The sequence below is a fragment of the Portunus trituberculatus genome, chromosome 50 (assembly GCF_017591435.1).
Source record: "Portunus trituberculatus isolate SZX2019 chromosome 50, ASM1759143v1, whole genome shotgun sequence".
Classification (NCBI taxonomy): Eukaryota; Metazoa; Arthropoda; class Malacostraca; order Decapoda; family Portunidae; genus Portunus; species Portunus trituberculatus.
Window position 1 is genome coordinate 21,086,175 of NC_059304.1, and position 21,082 is coordinate 21,107,256.

The 21,082-nt window shown below is 41.7% G+C and overlaps 1 protein-coding gene across 1 annotated transcript in view; it reads left to right on the forward strand.

The window, feature by feature from the left end:
- LOC123499470 (guanine nucleotide-binding protein G(s) subunit alpha) overlaps nucleotides 1-21,082 on the forward strand; it is a 61,074-nt gene that overhangs the window by 33,138 nt on the left and 6,854 nt on the right. The window contains exons 5-7 of the mRNA XM_045247479.1: nucleotides 11,792-11,920; nucleotides 14,376-14,555; nucleotides 17,308-17,506. Coding sequence (XP_045103414.1) covers nucleotides 11,792-11,920; nucleotides 14,376-14,555; nucleotides 17,308-17,506 — 508 coding nt within the window. The remainder of the gene's footprint in view (nucleotides 1-11,791; nucleotides 11,921-14,375; nucleotides 14,556-17,307; nucleotides 17,507-21,082) is intronic.

The window sequence follows — 21,082 nt, forward strand, 5'->3', positions numbered from 1 at the left end:
GCCGGTTTTAAGATGAAGAGTGTTAGTAACCGGAAGCTTCTGAACCTGAAGCTCTCTGCACTACTCTTGTGTTATTGACGCTGCCACCTCTCAAATTGTTGCTATAGACGGACTGACTCACTAACGATGAATGAATTAATGAATAGGTAAATAAATAAATGATTGACTGATTTATTGACTGATTGACTGACTGAATGAATGATTGGCTGATTGATTTACTGAATGAATGGATGATTGGATGAATGGATAAATGAATGAATGAATGAATGAATGACTACCTTCGCCTATTATGACTGACTGACTGACTGACAGACTGACAAAGTGAATGAATGAGTGAATGACTGATTTTCAACTATTAACACTTAAAAAAAAAGAATTATGTAGATTGACTGACAGACTCCCTCCCTCCCTCACTCACTCACTCACTCACTCACTCACTCACTCACTCACTCACTCACTCACTCACTCACTCACTCACTCACTCACTCACTCACTCACTCACTCACTCACTCACCCATCCATCCATCCACCCACCCACCTACTACCTACTTGCTTTCACCTTCTCGAGAAAAAAAAAGATAAAACGAGAAAAAAAATAATAGAAAAACCCGCCCTCTTCCTCCTCTTCCCTCCTTCAATTCTGAACGTGGATTGGATAGAAAGAAAACACCAGTGAAGAGAGGAGTACAAAATCAATAATGTGGCTGGCTAGTTACCCCAAATGAAGCAGCAGTAATGAAGTACCAAGTTAGAAAATGTGTGTTCATGTACTATAAACCCGGCTCGCCCCAGCCTTGCTCCGCCTCGCCCCCACTTCGCCCCGCTCTCTTCTCTCTCAGTGGCTGTGTTAACGAGACAGGTGACGCGTGCTGGTTTCTCAGGTGCTTTGTTGTGACGGCAAGGTTAGGTGCTGGCGTATGTATGTATGCTATCTAGTATATTCATGGAAGTGTCATACGTATAAGCAGTGTATACATGTGTGTCTGGACTTTTGAATGTAAGAGGAGAACTGATCAAGGATAACGAAGAAAGAGAAATAAGAGAAAGGTCCACTGATTTGGTAGATTTATGCTTGTTTAGTATCTCTCTCTCTCTCTCTCTCTCTCTCTCTCTCTCTCTCTCTCTCTCTCTCTCTCTCTCTCTCTCTCTCTCTCTCTCTCTCTCTCTCTCTCTCTCTCTCTCATACATTCTCATTTTATTTGTATTTTTTTTGTACTTGTGGATGGCATTTCTTTCGTCTCTATTAATCCTTCAACTAACTAACTAACTAACTACTATTGCCACGTATTCCATTGAAGTAACCAGTATTGAACCTAAGACCTCCCTACCGCATGTCTCTCATCCTCCCACCGTGTTACCTGATCACCACAAAGCAGATCTGGAAAAGTACGTAATAGGGTGCCGAGTGACTGAGTGGCATCCCCTTCTCAGCAGCTCTTCACGTTCCCGCCAGCTGCCCCCCTCTCTCCTCTCCTCCCCTCCCATGGCGCCATATGACCTCTTTGTGGCGTGCATTTAGATTCTTTCTCGCTCATTCATTCTTTCGTGCACCCATTCAGTCAATCCTTCAGTCCTTCGTTCAGTCTATCACGGCTCCTCTTTGGTTACTAGTATGAGAGAGAGAGAGAGAGAGCGAGCTTCGATATTCACCCTTCTCTACATATTAGAAAATTAGCATAGCAGTAATTACGCACTTGAGATTCTATTAATGACAACGCGTTATAACAAGCAGCCTCTTAAGGGGCAACATGTCTGCTGCTGCTGCTGCTGCTGTTTGTTCTTTTTTTTATATATATCTTCGCCACTTGCATTTCTCTTTCTTGCGTTCTTTTCTCCTTTCGTCTAATAATATCTTCTATCTTCTCTTCTCCTTTTATTTTCTTTTTTTCCTCCTCTCCTCTTCTCTTCTCTTCTCTTCTCTTCTCTTTTCATTTGTTTTTTCTCTCCCCTCCCCTCCCTCTCCTCGCCATATTAAAAAACCCAGCAACAGGTGACACGTTTTATCTGGTAACACTGCAATGCCTAACACGCGTGATCGGGCCCCTCTGATTCGCCTTCCGTACCGTGATTCCAGCAGCAGCAGCAGCAACAGCAGCAGCAGCAGCAGCAGCAGGAGGAGGAGGAGGAGGAGGCAATCCGTTATGTTGCTTGCATTGCTCATCTTCAAGTAGGAACGGTTCACTCATTTGGTGTTTTTTCTGTTTCCACGCTCACTTAAGTCTCTCTCTCTCTCTCTCTCTCTCTCTCTCTCTCTCTCTCTCTCTCTCTCTCTCTCTCTCTCTCTCTCTCTCTCTCTCTCTCTCTCTCTCTCTCTCTCTCTCTCTCTCTCTCTCTCTCTCTCTCATTCACCCTCGAGATATTTTCTTGAAGCCTATTCTTACTTAATTGCTTCCCTTAATTCGCTTCCTTCCTTCTTTCCTTCTTTCGTTCTTTCTTTTTTCTTTCTCCACTCAACTTGTATCTTCTATTCTATTCATTACCTCTTCACTCTTTTCCTCTTTGTATTCTCCTCTGTTTCTTATCGTCGTCGTCTCCATTCATACACACGTAGATGCATATATACATCATCTTTTCCCTCCATCATCCATCCATCCTTAATCTTTCCTTTCTCTATCATTTCTTCTCACTTTTCCTTCGCATTGTTATCCTTTCTTTTCTCTATCCTTTTTCTATCAATCATTTCTCTCATTTCTTCTCTCTTTCGCATTGTCATCCTTTCTTTTTTTGTAGTTCCCTCCATCTATCCTTTCTCGCCCACAACCATCCATTCTCACTCTTCTTACCCTCTCTTGTCTTCTCTCTCACTCTCACTTCCCTTTTCTCCTCCTACTTTCCTCCTCCTCCATCTATCCATCTGTCCTTTCTTTCTCTGTATTGTTCAACTATTTTCTCTCTCTCTCTCTCTCTCTCTCTCTCTCTCTCTCTCTCTCTCTCTCTCTCTCTCTCTCTCTCTCTCTCTCTCTCTCTCTCTCTCTCGTGGCGGTCATGCAGGCCCAGTATCTCCTTGACCTTGAGACGGCAAGCCAAGGTCATCCTCCCGCAGTCTCCGGCAGCAGCAGGGTAATTGTCTGGGCCTCGGCATGCGGGTGGGCGCGGCTGTGGGAGGCGTGCAGGGGCGGCTGTGTCCTGTAGTGGTGGTGGTGGTGGTGGTTGTGGGGTGGTAGGAGAGAAAGGGAGTCCAGGGTAAAAGCAGTGATTGCGCTCTCTCTCTCTCTCTCTCTCTCTCTCTCTCTCTCTCTCTCTCTCTCTCTCTCTCTCTCTCTCTCTCTCTCTCTCTCTCTCTCTCTCTCTCTCTCTCTCTCTCTCTCTCTCTCTCTCTCTCTCTCTCTCTCTCTCTCTCTCGATGTGTGTGTGTGTGTGTGTGTGTGTGTGTGTGTGTGCCAGATGTGGTGGTGATGTGATGGTGCAAGATGATTGTGTGTGTGTGTGTGTGTGTGTGTGTGTGTGTGTGTGTGTGTGTGTGTGTGTGTAATTGCCATTAATGTAGTTGTTGTGCTCAGGGTCGTTGTCATTCTTCTTGTCGTTAATATTTTCATTAGCTTTGTTATTCGCTCGGCAGTATTTTTGTTTTTTTCGTCGTCAGATATTGGTATTTGTATTCGTTTGGGTAGTGTGTGTTTGTTTTATGATACGTGGTTGTTTTCCCTGAGTCACTGTGCAGATGTGTGGTAGCTTCTCAAAACAGGAGTAGTACTTTAGCGTGTAGACGAGACTGTTGTAGTGTGTGTGTGTGTGTGTGTGTGTGTGTGTGTTTGTCGATGTTGCTGTGATACCAGCAAGCTGTTGGCGACGGCGGCGTGGGTAGTGGTTTGAGGCTGGAGCAGAGCCGTGGCCGTGACCGAGGGGATTGGAATGTTTGGTGCGGTGGTGTGTACAAGTGTGGCCTCGACTAGGCTGTGGCTGTGGCCGGCCGCCTGGCAGTGTTGGGGCGGCGCGGCACCGGCATGGCGGCGGCGGCGGCGGTGGCGGCGCCGGGTAGGGTGTCGCGCGGGATCACTGATAAGATGTGGCCATTAAGTTTGGCGTCGTGACCAGGAATGTTAATATTGAGGCGGCACGGGACGGCCTGGAGGAGTAACCGTACTCTGCGCTATCACAGACCAGTCTCGCCTCTCAATGCGTGGCGAGTGACATTTTCTTAATGGGAATATTAAATTAGGTGTAGCCGCGCCCCCAGCTGCCTGTATGGATTGCCCTTCCTGTGTCATTACAATCGGTATGCACTGACGCATCCCGCAGTGCTTGTACCAGCGCCACCACCATCGTATATTTATCCGTCCCTCTGTCTGCCGGCTTAATTGCTGGTGGGTGGGTGGATTGGCAACGGGAGGGTTAATGTAATTTCCAGGGACATGAGGCGCCGCAGGGTGCTTGCCTCATTGCCCCATCGTCCCATCGTCCCGCTCTGTGCCACGAACACTACGAGGGACGGAGTGGTGGTGTTGCTGGTGCACCGCCTCACACCAGCCTCCCAAGGGACCGGCGTGCCTGTGGCGGGCGGCGGGGCGCGGCGCCGGCATTGGTGTGCCCGCTGAAAGTGGCAGTGTTGAGGGGCGCCAAGAGGCCACCCGTGTGAGCCAGGGGGACGCGAGAGGGGCGGCGTGGCGTGTAGGGCGAAACAGGGCGAGAATGGTTGACCTGTAGTGTGTGATGCTGATGATAAATAATTACAGTTCGTGTGTGTGTATGTGTTAGAGAGAGAGAGAGAGAGAGAGAGAGAGAGAGAGAGAGAGAGAGAGAGAGAGTGTGATAGGGGAGGACAGAGGGAGAGGGAGGAATGGACGGGCACCTGCAGCTGCAGGTTACGGGAGTGGGCTGAAGGAAGCAGGCGGGCGTGGGCGTGGTGCTGGTGGAGGAGGCGCGGGCGGGAAGGTAGTCACAGTGGGGCACTTGTACACCGCCGCACACATGGCGCACCTCTCAAGGCGCCCTTGTCCCGTCTTTCACAGAGGCCCTTAGTTCTCCACATGCCATTTTCCTCACTTCCGCTTCATCACCATTTCCTGTTTTCTTTCTGCTTCTCTTTGTCTCCTTAGCGACCTCAAACTTACAACAGGCGGCATGACCAGCAGGCAGCCCGTCACGCGGGGGAAAAATGTTTTCCTTGCCATTGCCTTTCCACTCCAGTGAGTGACCGCCTTTGTTACTGGGATGGTGATGGCTCTTGGGTCTATATCTATTGCATTTAGTGAGATAATAGCGGCATTAGCGCGCTGTTCATACACAGGCTGAGTGCGGTGCGGTGCGGTAATATAGACAGTCATGTGTTGAGTGAGGTCCCTTCATTGACCTGTTAGCAGTGTAGTAAGCGGTAGTCCTCAATGGTGCTGACCACAGGCGCTGCAGACTTGGCTTCTTCTTCTTCTTCTTCATCTTATTTCGTGACGTCATTATGTTCACAACGGAAATGGCAGCTGAGAAGCATCCTTGGCCATATCAAAGTTGATTTTTTAGGCGGTGATTCATGATATATCCCCTCGTACCATTATTATCGCTGCCGTCCGAGGTGTGGTGAATGGTACATTTCCCCTCACCACACCTGCAGCGGGCCGAGCGAGGGAAAGGTTGGGTTGCTCTGCCCTGTAAGGCGAGCGGCACAGGATCATGATGGTATCGCCTCGGAAGTGGCTGATGATGTGTACGTGTCAGCGTAAATCATATCAAGCCGAAATGCTGATGTAACTGTTCGCCAATCGGTAGTTGCAAGTTGCAGGCTGCAGTTAATCAGAATAAAAGAGAGCATTCAGACGTAATGTTATCTTTTTAACTACTGTGATTTAGGAACGTTTGTCCAAACACTTGCTATCCCAGCTGATACAGACCAGCGGCTGAGCTGAGCTGTGTGTACTTACTACTCGCTTTTGTTGTTGTTGTTATTGGCGGTGGTGGTGGTTGGTGGTGGTGGTGGTCAGTTAGAGCCGTTAAGGAATACGTTAGCGACAACACTGCAGCATCTGTGATTCCGCTGTTCTCTAGGGCAAGGCGTCTCGTGTCCAGGGTGGGCGTGGAGGGACAGAGGGTAGTGAGTGAGGTGGTGGTGGTGGTGGGGCAGCGCAGGGAAGTGAGCGAGATGTTCAGTAACAAGACAGGTGGCCCAGTGATGCACCTGTTGCACGCTCGCCCTCCCTCCGTTACACTTCCAAACTTAGCATTCGAGGCGCTTCGGTCCCCAGACTACAGCAGCTAATGTGTTGTTGTTGTTGTTGGTAGTGGGCAGCCTGGTGGGCGGGGCCGGGGTGGGGCACGGCACTTAGTATTCCGCCGCCACGGTGTCCCATCCCGCCAGAGAACCTAGGCGGAACATGAGACTGAGGAGGTAAAATTAGGTGTCGCATTTTAATAGCTTTCATGACTTAAAGGGGAGAGGTTGTTGAATGTTTCCAGCCGGGATCTATTTCCACGACCATGAGGGACTTGCTGATAACACGGTCAGGCCTGGAGGAAGTTTTGTTTGACTTCATGTCGAGAGCCGGGAGAACCTCGATCACGTACTGGTAGGTCAGGGTGGGGAAGACCGAGGCACTGACACCTTGCAGCTTATCCTTTGCGTCAGGACTAACCCGGCGTCATGACCCTGCATGCTTAGCTGAGGAGATTCTCGTCTGCTTTACCCTCTCACAGCACCACCACTTCTGTCTCCTCTTGTCCCCATCAGGCCGCGGTAATCTGCATTGCGTAGTGCCGGGCGGATCACCCAGTCTTGCTTCCGGTGTCGTGATAGTAGTCTGCTTGGGCGTTTCCCATGTAAACAAACACTCATCCACACACGGTCCTCTTAAACCAACACTACATCTTCATCATAATAGTAGTAATATTAATAATAATAATAATAATGATAATAATAATAATAAGATAGATATCCATTCTCAACTCGCAAGAATTCACCGCAACATTCTCTCTTCTCTTCGTCTTACGTCATGCACCCCGGCCTCTCCCTCTCGTTTAACCCACGATTGCATTCAGAACCAACAATTCTCATAATTATATATATAAAAAAGACTTCCTCATTCAGTAACATGCAGGGTAACTTTGTCTTCCCTCTTTACCTTACGTCACTTGCCCCTCCCTGTCCTCGCTCACTCCTCCTCCCGTCCCTCTTCCTTGGCCGACGATTACATTCAGCCATTCATTTCCCTGCCGAATTTAGCGAAGGAATCATGACATGTCACCCCGTACGGAGCAGAGGCAGCGTGCGTGTAGGCGGCTGTGTGTATAAGGTTACGGTGGAGGGAAGGAGGGAGGCCACAAGACGCAAGACTGTGGTGGATAGCGTGTGGGTGTAGGGAAGAGGAAGACGAATGGAGGACCTGAGATTGAATGTGTGTGTGCGCGTGTGTGTTCCGCTGTGGTCGTGTGATGCTGTGGGAATGTAGGTTGACTTGATCGTGTATGTGTGTAGACGAGGCAGCAGGCGTTTTGTGTACGTTTATTAAAGGGGATGTAAAGTAGTCGTGGAAGAGAAAAGGGGGATTCACAATTTTACGTGTTATTGATTGGTAGGGAACTTGAGAGAGAGAGAGAGAGAGAGAGAGAGAGAGAGAGAGAGAGAGAGAGAGAGAGAGAGTTGATTATTCAGTGTGTTAGTTAGTACGTACGTACATACATACATACGTGTGTTTGTCTTTATGGGAGAGAAAGGCGAGTGTGCAGTGACGGAAATAGAAATGTTTGCACGAGTGTGTGTGTGTGTGTGTGTAGGGAGGGTTGCAGCTGAGACAGTCTTGCGGGGAGGCATCTAGGGTGGCTTAGAATTAGAATCATTGGTTTCTTGATTGGCTTGGAAGAATCACCCTTACCTCTTGGCTTGTGTGGCTTGGGAGCATCTTCACCTCTCCTGGAGTGGCATAGGATTACCGTTGTCTTTTACATGAACCAGTTTGGAGTCACTATAATTATTTTTACTGTGGTGTAAGTGGTTTAGAATCAACTTTGTTTTTGTCTGTTGTGGCTCAGAATTTTTTTTTTTTTTTTTTTTTTTTTTGCCTCTTTCGTGGGTTAGAATCACCTTTGCCTGTTGCTTTTGTCATGTGTTACAATGGCTTGGAATCATCTTTACCTGTTCTCTTAATTGACATAGAATCATCCTTTCCATTCCCCTTTAGTCACTTAGAATCACCCATGTTCCATAACTTCAGTGACATTAAACACTTTTATCTTGAGTGGCGTAGAGTCAACCTAGCTCATTGCTCTGGGTTAGAATCACTCACAACCTCACCTTGAATGATATAGAATTGTCCCAAGGGCCTGAAATTGGTAGGTAGGTGGTATTCTCATCTTTTAATGTACACTGACTTAAAATCACTTATCCCTTACAGTTGCATAAGATCAGCCTTGTTCTTTACCACAAGTGGCAGAGACAGTCTTATCCTTTACATTGAGTTACTTAGAATTGATCTCTTCTCTTTCCTGCTTTCCTACATTGGTCAGCTTGAACTGCTTTAGAATAAGTGTCGAGACATTCCTCAAACTTGATTAACTTCTTTTCCCCAAACTTTCACTTTTTAAGAGGGAATGTTATGGAATAGGTATTTTATTACAATGTTCCTGTATATGTGGGGAAAAAATTGTGGTACCCTTAGATGGAAACATGTAGTCTGGGCATGAGTGGGTAGGGGGAGTGACTTTTCCCCATCATATGTTGTTTTGTGCTCTTCTCCATTACAGTAGAGGTACAGTGATAGGTTTGCAGGCCTTGGAGGTGTATGCATACAGGTTACAGTCTGGGGAGGAGTGGGTGTGGGGAGAGACAGTGTTCCTGGTGGGATGATGGCCAGCCTCTGGTGTGTGGCATAGCTTTGTGGGTTAACCGCCTCCACCACATAACATGACACTACCAACCACAACACTGTACCCTTCGTGTCCTGCCTCTTCTTCCCTTACACCCTTCCTCCCTTCCTCCTCCTCCTCTTCCTCTTGGTAAGGGAAGCATCTTCAGCAGGGTCAGGCTAGACTAGAGAGCTGTTCCTATGTATTACAGTAACCAGTGTAGGTATATTTGTATGGGTTACTTGTTTGAGGACTCCTGCTGCTCTTGATGTCGCTGAGACTGAGCAAAGAAAGGCATATAGTCACTCGTATGTATTTTATTGGTTGATGACAAGTAAGTAAGTAAGTGTTGTAGGACTGTATAGTGTATTGTGAATGTATTGAGGGATTGTGTTGCAGGTGTGTCATAAAGGAAGCCTGATAGTGTTTCCCTCGTGGCCACTGGTAAAGGAAAATCATACCCTTCCCACCCCCACATATTCTCTCTCTCTCTCTCTCTCTCTCTCTCTCTCTCTCTCTCTCTCTCTCTCTCTCTCTCTCTCTCTCTCTCTCTCTCTCTCTCTCTCTCTCTCTCTCTCTCTCTCTCTCTCTCTCTCTCTCTCTCTCTCTCTCTCTCTCTCTCTCTCTCTCTCTCTCTCTCTCTCTCTCTCTCTCTCTCTCTCTCTCTCTCTCTCTCTCTCTCTCTCTCTCTCACACACTGTAGGCACACACACACAGACACTACAGCACACACACACACACACACACACACACACACACACACACACACACACACACACACACACACACACACACACACACACACACACACACACACACACACACACACACACACACACACACACACACACACACACACACTGCATAGTGTAGTGGTTAGCACGCTCGACTCACAATCGAGAGGACAGGGTTCGAGTCCCGGTGAGTGGCGAGGCAAATGGGCAAGTCTCTTAATGTGTTGCCCCTGTTCACCTAGCAGTAAATAGATATGGGATGCAACTCGAGGGGTTGTGGCCTCGCTTTCCTGGTGTGTGTGTTGTGTGTTGATGTGGTCTCAGTCCTACCCGAAGATTGGTCTATGAGCTCTGAGCTCGCTCCGTAAAGGGAAGACTGGCTGGGTGACCAGCTGGCAACCGAGGAGGTGAATTACACACAGATAGATAGATAGATAGATAGATATTTATTGACCACAAATGCACATATAACAAACAATATACCTTGAAACATAAGAATATAATTTGCAGTCCATAACACTTAAAAGCAGTTTAAAACCTTATGGTGTGTAGTTAAACCTTTACCTTTGGATTTATTTATTTACAAATAACATATATATTTACCTCTTCTGTCACTCCTTAGAAGTAATACAAAGTCTGTTACTCCCAAGTAGGCATATAAAATCAACTATTGTAATTGTGTAAAAGGTAGCGCACATTTTTTTTTTTTTTTTTTTTTTTTTTTTTCATGCAGTGCACCAGCCAAGGGTAATAAAGTTAAGGAAAATAAAGAGGAAAGAAGGGAAAAAAAAACACAACAAACACTAATCCTTAAAAAAATGTCAAGAGGATTATTCAAAATTATAGGATAAATGTCTGAAAAACAACAACTAGAAAGTTCAAGTCATAAGAAGGGGGAAACACTGAACCAAGCAGAGAGTTGAAGAATTTAAGTACATACACAGACACACACACATGGAGTAAGCTAGCCTCAGTTTGACATGTTTGAGGTGAGACCGGTGCCTGCCGTGGGTGATTGACTGTGGTATTGATGAAAGGTGATGAGACCCCAGCCAGTCCAGCATCACAGCCAGGAAGGAGTGTAGGGGTTGGGTTGTGCAGTGTGGGATGTGGTGGGAGGAGCAGCTGCATTCATTGGTGTCGTCATATAATGCAGGCTAGAATGGTGATGATGTTTGACGCGTGGAGGGACTGAAGGAGAGGTGGAAGTGGGCTGCTGCTGATGCTTGGGTTTCTGCTTGCCTGGTGTGGAGGTGTGGATGTATTTGTAGTTCATTTTTATGTAAGAGTGGAAATCTGGCTAAGGGCAACAGAAATTACTAAACGAAAATGCCAGCTTAGAGTAAGAGAATTTAAAGAATGGAATAAATGTCATGAAATCTCCCTCTTAAATGAGTTAAGGTCATAGGAAGGTGGAAATACAGAAGCAGGTAGGGAGTTCCAGAATTCATGGTTGGTAGTAGTGCCAGGTGTTGTCCATGAATTATTATTTTTAGAAAGAAAGCCTGTGTGTAGGATTGGCAAGATACTGATGTTAGTAATGGTGGTGGTGGGGGACTGCTGAGTGACAGACAAGAACAGGGAGTGATGAGATAGGGTGTCTATATGTAATTATTGTTTGCTGGATTGGTGAGATGGTGATGGTGCAGGAAAGTGTGTAATGACAGCTAAGAATAGGGAGTGATAGGATCCGGTGTTGTGTGTGTATGGTTTAGTGTTGGCTGAGTGTTGATGTGTTGGATTGTTGAGTGGCAGCAAGAGAGCAAGAGTTGGTCTTTTGATAATGTCGCTGCTGTCATGGAAGGTAAGGCTTTAAGTTTTGATGCAAATTATAAAGTGCACCCCTCAGCTTTATTTTTTTGGACTGCATGCAAAAGGATGTAACAATTATCATTTGTAGATATACAATACTTTGAACTATTTGTATTTTTCAAAGAGTATTGAAGTGCTTTTGTTCAGTTTTTGTGTATATATCAACAAATTGCTTAAACACTGATTTGTGTTAGAAAGTATGAATAAGTTACTTTATAAATATAGAGTAGTGTATAGTTAAATCTATAATCTCATAATTTGCAGAACTAATCTTTGAAACTCAATATCACAGTACTCCATCATTGCAGGGAAGCCTCAAAATCAATTCAAGCACATGTTTGGTTTCAGTAGTACATACTATAGAAGTTTTGTAAAATTCTTTAAATATTAGATGATTGTGATGTACTATTATGTGTACTATTGTCTGTATCATGTGGAGTGCTGTAGAATGTGTTATAATGTTGTCTTCTTCATTACAGTTTCCTTGACCAAGTCCACATTGTTCGCCGACCAGACTACACTCCCACGGAACAGGACATTCTACGCTGTCGAGTCCTCACTCTAGGAATTTTTGAGACCAGATTTCAAGTAGACAAAGTTAATTTCCAGTAAGTGACATTATGTTTGTTCTTGAAAAAGTAACTTAAAAATGGCCAGAACAAAACTTCAGTGGTATATGTCTTTAATTCATTCCAGAGCCTTGTACTAATACCAAAACAAGATCTATACCAAAGAAATCTCTTCTTTTTCCATAAGAAATAAAAGAGAAATGATTCATCCATTCCCATGAAAAATATCCTTGTTATTGGCATATTGGTTAAGATGATAAAAGCTTTATGCTAAAGTCATAGCCATGATTTGTATGAAGAAAGTGGCATTAGCTAGTTATGCTTCCTGCACTTACCATGAAACATGGCTGCATATTCAACCTGAACTGCACAGGGAGTATTTTGTTTTACCATTTCAAGTCCACAGCTACTCAGGGACATGAGCTTTAACCCTTCAGCCAATAGTGGAACATCTCAAACACAGAGAAAGGTTGAAAGCAACACAAGGTAGTATCATAGTCACAATTGTTTAGTGACTGATATCCTGGTTTGATGTTTTTTGCTCTTTTGTATTGGTTGTATTGTCACTTTACTGTATAACATTTATTTTCACAAAGTAAAGTAGCCAAATGTTATACTGCATGCATAAGAAGATGTTTGAATATAATGATTTAAAAGATGGCAAGTAATTAATTTTTTGGGGGGTTTGAAGGTGAAAACTGATTACTGATCATCTTATAATGTCTTGCTGAAGTTGTTCAGTAGGGAATATCTAACAGCCTACAGTTTTGAAACAAAGTCTGATTGATGGGTGGACTATGAACTTCAGGGAAAAGTGAGGATTTTTTTTTAAAGAATATCCCTTCTAAATTTTTATTAAAAGGTGTGTGTTGTATATTGTCAAATGCAGTAAATACAAAAGCAATTAGATCAGGGGTTCTCAATTTAAGGTTTGTGAACCCCGAGGGGTTAACAAGAAGATCTAATAATATCCTTTGCAGTACCATTGCATATTGAGTTAGTGTGTCACTAAATGAACATTCTGTTTGATGTTGATTACTGGGGGTTCAGGTCGATGGTCTTATAACTCAGGCAATTCTCAATGAGAAAAAGGTTGAGAACCCCAGAATTAGATGAAATAAAAGAAAATTTAGCCTTGCTTTACCTTGTTGAGAAACCCACCAACATAACATCACTGTTTGTGGTCAGTGGTGACTTTGTTTTGAGAGGTAAACAAGAATAGTACACGGAATCATGACTCATTTTGATCTCTGCAAGTTCTTTTGCATCCAAAAAAGATATACCAAGTTGAACCTATTCCAAAGTGGATATATTGTATTTTGAGGGACCCACTGTAATGCCAGTTTATATTATATTTTTCAGTATTAATGATTTTTTTTCTTATAAGGATGGAAAACTGGCCAAGGGGAATAAAAAAATCCACTTACTTGCCAATCCTCTTGCAGGTCTGAGAGGTTTAGCCCCCTCAAAAAAAGGGATAAATGTTGTGAAACCTTCCTCTTAAATAAATTCAAGTCATAAGAAGTTAGAGATACAGAAGCAGATAGTTTTAGAATTTACTAAAGAAAGGTATGAAGAAGAAAAGAAAGCTTTGTGCAGCAAGGTTGCAGGAGAAGGGAAGGCATGCAGTTAACAAGATCATAAGAGCAGATACCATGAGAATAGCGATAGAAGATAGCAAAGTTGCAACACACCAGCATTGAGAAAGAGGCTCAAGACAGTCAGTCACAGGAGAGAAGTTGATAAGATTAAATGTTTTTTATTTCATGCTGTCTAATAAAACTACTTGAGTGGAACATTCTCCTCCATACATGCAAAGAATACTCCATACATGGGCAGATAAGGCCCTTGTACAGAGTTGGCAGTTAGGGGGTAAGAAATCCAGGCAGAGATGTCTTAAAACTTACTGGTGATATCCTCCTGATCTTGAGACAAATATAAATGTAGTACATAGTGGGCCATAAAGGCAGGTGTGTTGGAGGTGAGTCATCCATGATAGGTGTCTTTTGCACTGTAAAACATTTTCATCTCTTGAACAGTAAAACATGTATTCATTGTCAATATATAGCATTAACTACACTAGTGAAGTTCTTGCAACAGAGTAATACTTGAGGATAACCTCGGGGAAAGAGGCCATTTACTTCACACTGCTATGCAATGTGATTAAGTGAACAACAAATAATGTGTTGTCTTTTTATAGCACAAGAACAATTGGAGAAATATTTCAGTGAGTGGAAAGGTTTTGTTTTGACTTTGTGGTGTAGAGGTTACTTTTCCTTCACATCTAAGAATATAAGATTGCAGTTTAGACACAGTTTCTGAAGAAAAAGAAGTACTTGCGTTCATTTCCGATTTGGGAGAATGCTGGCTTCAGTGTCTGTTTAAACAATTAATGATGAGTGTCCCATGACCTTTGTTTTCCCCCAGCAGCGGCATATGAACAAACTGTTCCAGTGTCCACGTTCAGTAAGTCACTGCATCCATTTCCTTGTAGTATGTTTGATGTTGGTGGACAACGTGATGAACGGAGGAAATGGATTCAATGCTTCAATGACGTCACAGCCATTATATTTGTCACGGCCTGCTCCTCTTACAACATGGTTCTGCGAGAAGACCCCAGCCAAAATCGACTAAGGGAATCTTTAGACCTCTTCAGAAGTATATGGAATAACAGGTTAGTTACTTTAGCATTCACAGTGATTTAGTGAATATCTAATACATGCAACCATCATTTTATTTTTCTTCTAGATGTCCCTCCAGTACTTAATATGTAACTATAGATGTTGATCTAACTAAGCTCTGTTAGGTTTTATTTAGAACAAGGATGTATGAATACAAATTATTTAAAGTTTAGTATTAATAGGAGACTGAAGATGAAGTTATAAGGGTCAAGGTGAAATGAAGTTGTGTTAAAATGTTAAATCTGAATGTATTTGTTGGTGTGACTAATGATTTAAGTGTTAGAGGTTGTCAAACAGTTGAGTAAGAACTCAATGGGAGATGAAGGCTGAGTATTAGTAAATAATGAAAAAGTCTCCGAGTTGGTAAATTGTTTCATTAGTTGCAAGTGACTTCATTTTTCAATTGTTATAATATTCATCTCCTGAGGAAATTGAATTGAAAGAACTCTGGGAAATAAGAGAAGACAGGCTGTTGTAGAGTACTGCAGTTTAAAGTTGTATGAGGGGCTGATATATTATCTTGTAATGCAACAGTGGTATTATGAAGACAGGTAGCTGATACTGAAGAACAGTAACCTTAAAAATTGTGGCACTTATAGAAAAAAATATTTACTGTGCTGCAAGGAACTGATGGAAAATGCACATAAAAGAGGAATATGTAAGACCATTAACTTTGCAATTTAATAATTATTAGAAGGTTTGTGTTATTGGGAGCCCTTCACTCATTAGTACCCAGCTGGATAGAGGCCATTCCTTGCAGAGAAGAGGAGATCCCTCAATAGAACTGCCATGTGGGAGGAACAGAACCAATGAAGACAGATATAACAGTGATGGTATTTTTGTTAAGGTTTATTTTTGAAGATTTGAGATATAGTATTTTCCTTGAATTGTCAGTTATGAGTCATTATAAGGGAGATATCTGTATGCTTTGTGAATACGTATCAGTGTGCCATAGACAAAGTACAAATCTAGAAGGTGAGTTAGCAACACAGGTAAGCATGCTTTGATTTCTGAATTCAGTCTTGGTGTCCTGATGATGAGATGCAGTTGGCTCCTTGCTTGATGAAACAGTTTTTCCATCTATCATTGCAGCAAAAGTCACATCTGCCATCCTTTTTTTTCCATAGCAGCTGTCATTGGCTAAAGCTGCCATACGTCTGCTGCCTTCTCCCCATCCCCCACCCCTATTCCTACCATCCCATGCTTCTCATCACTCCTTAACCCCCCTCCCTCTCTCTCTCTCTCTCTCTCTCTCTCTCTCTCTCTCTCTCTCTCTCTCTCTCTCTCTCTCTCTCTCTCTCTCTCTCTCTCTCTCTCTCTCTCTCTCTCTCTCTCTCTCTCTCTCTCTTTTGATATACATCAGAGGCAGCTCTAGCCAGAGACAGCTGTTGTGAAAAAGGATGATAGATGTCATCTTTCTTAAAAAAAGCTTCAAGTAGGGAGTGAATATACTTACATGTGTGCACTTCTGCCAGTGTTTGTTTATATCCATATATTGATCTATCTATCTGTATACAGGGATTTCTTGATTTATGCAAGGGATACATTCCTGAAGGGATACCATAAAGTGAAAATCGCATTAAGTAAATATAGTCACAACTAAATTATGCACTGTTAGAGGGCTCCGCTATATATATATATATATATATATATATATATATATATATATATATATATATATATATATATATATATATATATATATATATAATTTGTGATGAACCAAAACTTTTTCCTTTAGGTATCAATGTAAAATAGATTAATCCATTCCTGGAATGTCTGCATCTGAGGGAGCGACTGGGCATGCACCCTGCAATCCCTGCAGCACTTATCTCATATAAAATACTTTTCTGCACCTCTCAGCAGGAATAAACAAAGAATGGTCATTGCTATAGTAACGGCGTCTAACTGATAGTAAGATGGCACACGCTGGCCTTTCTGAAGACATTTATCATGCATCACTAGATGTCCTGAAGGTGAAGCACCTCTGTGCTGTGATGAATCTTGTGATTCACAAGATTTGCCATACCAGTAAAAGCACCTTGACATGTTATTTTAAATAATTTGTGTAATTTCATAAAATTATTAGGCATTTTATCTTTTGTTATCTCAAAAATTACATAATCTGGACACGTATAAATCGAGAAATACCTTATATATATATATATATATATATATATATATATATATATATATATATATATATATATATATATATATATATATGAGAGAGAGAGAGAGAGAGAGAGAGAGAATGAATGAGAATACGTGGGGGTAAGACAGAAGTTATAGAGAAGGTATGATGAATGAAACAACAAGGAGGGGGTGGGGATGGGAAGTGGGCATGGTTTAGGTGTGGGTTCACTGACATGTCATGACTTCTGGCTTTTGATGTTTATCTATTTAAATTCCTTGAGTTAACATGTTGCTCTAGCTAAAAATAAGGGTAGGAAGGTTGCTTCTTGAAGTTTGGAGCTCTCTGTACCTGTGATACTGTGGGCAGTGGTGTGTGCAGGCAGAGCAGTGGCCAGGCTTAAGGGGGCCACTTGAATATTTAATCCTCCTGACTTGAATTATTGAGATCTTTTTATGTAATTCATCTTTTTACACCGTGGAAGAGATCTGTTTTTAGACTATTACTTTAGCAAAATTTTTTATATTTTTGTTTTAATAGCTGGATTTTTTAGAAATAAAAATCTTTTAATTTCATTTTTTAGAAATCTAAAACACTGCTTTAAATTTCAGGTGGCTACGCACAATTAGTGTCATCTTATTTCTAAATAAGCAAGATCTACTAGCTGAGAAGATAATAGCAGGCAAGAGTAAGCTGGAAGATTACTTCCCTGATTTTGCCCGGTACCAGACCCCTCCAGATGCTGCAGTGGAGCCTGGAGAAGATCCAGAAGTAGTGCGCGCAAAGTATTTCATCAGGGATGAGTTTCTAGTAAGTTGAGGATTCATGAACTCATTTAATATGTATAAGTCAAGTTGCTTTACAGATTACAGATGTGGAGAATGAAGTAAATATCTTTACCCTTCAGTGCAAGTGCTGGCCTCCTCAATTTTACACAATGACAAATATTCAGTCATCAGACCTGGAACACAATGCAATCAGTGAAACATTAGTGTTAATTCATATTCATCCTATAATAGATTATTTTTGTAGCTTTTTTTATAGAATATTATTGACCATTTGTTATACAGAGTACACTTGATACTGGAATGTCTTAATAGTCAAACTTCAATACTCAAATGCAAAAGTTTGATTTAATACTCAAAAAAGTACCTGATAGTCAAATGTCCACACACATGGTTGTAAACAAAGCTCCTTAGCCTCTCTCTTCCCCCTGCGTTCCCCCCTGCTAGTTGTGCTGCTGTAGTCTTCAAAATAACGTTCTCGTGTGTTCTGTATGTAGTTTTTAATTTATAAACTTACAATTGAACCAAAGGCTTATTAGTGGTGAAAATATCTGGTAATTGAACAACCACACACATGGTTGTAAACAAACCTCTGGCCTCTCCCTCCCTGCCATTGTCCTGTTCTGATACCATATTATCAGTAAAAAATGCAGGTATTCTGGTATACTGCTTAGCATTACACATCCCTAGTCTTGCCGCAGTCTTGAGATAAAAACATTCTTTTGTGTTCTGTCAGTAGTTTTTCATTTAGAAACTTCCAATGGCACCAAAGAGGCTTATTGGTGGTGAAAACAAGGAATCTAATGAAAGTGTTAGTGAACCACATTCCTTCACTAGTGGGTTCCCAGGAATCACAATCACACCAGATGTTTTCATGGATGATGACTCATCCTCCGACAACCTCCCTCCTCCACACCCTTCTCCCCTCCTCTTCAAAGCTATCCACTTACAGTATGTAAAAAAATAAATAAATAAATGAAAATAAATAAATAAATAAATAAAAAAATGAATAAATAAATAGATATACCCAATTTATAGATATCAGTAGTCGAATATTTTGATACTTGAACAGCCATTTGGAATTAATTAAGTTTGAGTTTTGAGTCTCTACTGTATTTATGTATCCTAGTCAACACTCTTTTAGACAGGATGGAATAAAAAGCTTTTCATCTTAGCAACTCCTCTCTTCTAACTGACTGTTTTCAGTCTCTATCTCATTGCTATATTGTTGCATCTCTTGCTATCTTCTACTGCTATGTTTATGTCAATTGCTCTTCTGATCTTGGTAATTGCATGCCTCCACTTCTCATTCAGTCTTGCTGCACAAAATCATCATCTTCTCATCCTATTCAATCCACCTCTCTAATGGAAGAGTTAATCATTATTCATATTTTTATTTCTTAACTAACTGGCCCTGCCTGCTTCTGTATTTCCACCCTTCTGTGAGTTAAACTTTTTTAAGAGCGAGGTTTTAATTGTAAGACCTCATTACTTTTTATTATATTTTTAATAATTCTCTTGACATCTCTTTTTGGGACCAAAATCTCAGTAACCATCATTGTTGCCCTTGGCTGGTGTACCTCCTACATAAAAAGTAAAAAAAAAAAAGCTATAGTTATTTTTTTATTTATTTATTCATTTTTATTTATTTATTTATTTTTTTTTTTTGACACATAACAGGTGCATGAAACCCCTGCCCATCTCATGCTGTGCAGAAATTCTTGGTGAATTCTGAGTGTGTATGAAATCAGAAGTTGGCATTGGTTACAATTTAGTACTTTCACTTGTCTACATATCCCTGAATTGTAAAAGGTGAATGTAGAAGGCAGCAAAAAATTCAGTGGATATTCACATTATATGTTTTCAATGAACTAAGAAACAAACTTGTATTTAAACTTGGGCATGATTGCAGATGGTTTGAGAGGAAAGTTTGTGTGGGTCAGAGAGATGTAGGTGGTTTTAGTGGGAGAAGTGTGTAGTTAGAGATCATAAAAATTGTAGGACTTTTCTGTGTAGGAAGAAATTTTCGTAATTCAATATATCAAACTAATAAACATACTGTGTAGGAATATGTGGGCTGTATAAAGAAGAATGAGAGAAGTATGCTTCCAGCAAACATTGGAATGTGTGTAATATATTTGCTGGATATTGTATATACAGATGCCAGCTCTTTACTCCTTGCCAATCTTGGTTGAGAATGGGACAACTGGCCACAGCCACCTGGCTGCCACATACTTGGAGGAAACTTTGAACGCATAATTTGTGTACTCAATGCAGCTCATTTATGTACTCAGGCAGTTCATTTGTGTATTCAAAGTAACTCATTTCTGTACTCAAGGCAGCTCCTTACACCCCTACTAGCAAATAATTGATTATCAAACTAATGAAAAAATATTCAGTTTTAAATTTAGCATTAAATAAAAAGTAAAACTTTGTACTAAGAAACAAAATAAGAGAAGCTTAGATTGTAGAACTTGAAAGAATCCACAAAGATTTATTAAATTACTGAAGGAACCAATTGTGAGCCGTACATATGTTGAAAGCTGCAGTATGTAGAAGCGAGGTCTGTAAGATGTCATGTCAGGTGGAAGCATCGGCAAGGTTGCACTCCCCTTCTCATATGCCATGTTTAGGATGGGGGAAAACTTTTATACAGAAAACACACCTTGATTTTTATTTCAGTCGATGTAGAACAGAAATTTGGATGATTTTGGAAATACACCAGTTTATATAGAAAGAGGTAGAGAAAGAGAGAAACAAAGGATAAGAAGATGGAGTTGGGGTTGGAGTTTCTCTCCCTGTTTCTATATAAATTGGTGTATTTCTGAAATCATTCTGATTTGTGTTCCACATTATGGCTGAGATAATTTTTAAGGTGTGTTTTCTGTATAAGTCTATCATAAACATGGGGGGAGTGCGGTCTTGCTGATACCTCCACCTAACCTGATGTCTTCCAGACTCCTCACTTCTGCATACAGTGGAGACTTAATACTCAAACTTAATTAGTTTCAAGTGGCTGTTCGAGTATCAAAAACTTTGACTACTGGTACCTATAAATCAGATCATTCTTAGCAAAACCTTAAGTGTATAAAAAGTTCAATGCATTTTTTTTTTATAATTGTACATACCATAAGTGAAGTTTGGTGATGGATAACTCAGAAGAGGAGGGGAGAAGGAGGGAGTTTGTTGGAGGACAAGTCACCATCCATGAAAACATCTGGTGTGATTGTGATTCCTGTGAATTCACTAGTATATATATATATATAAATAAAGAGAGAGAGAGAGAGAGAGAGAGAGAGAGAGAGAGAGAGAATAAGGGTGGAAAAGGAGGAAGAAGACTATAGAGTTTAGCTATGCTACACTTATGTGAATGAATGGAGAAAACACACACACACACACACACACACACACACACACACACACACACACAGTGTGTGAAGAATATTGGAAAATACAGTTTTCCACATAGATCGGTGGAAAAGTGGAATGCATTGAGTGATGAAGTTACGGCACATAATGTGCATAACTTTAAAAGAAAATTTGATAAATGGAGACATGGAGACAGGACACTATGAGCCTTGTTCGAACCCTGTATAATACA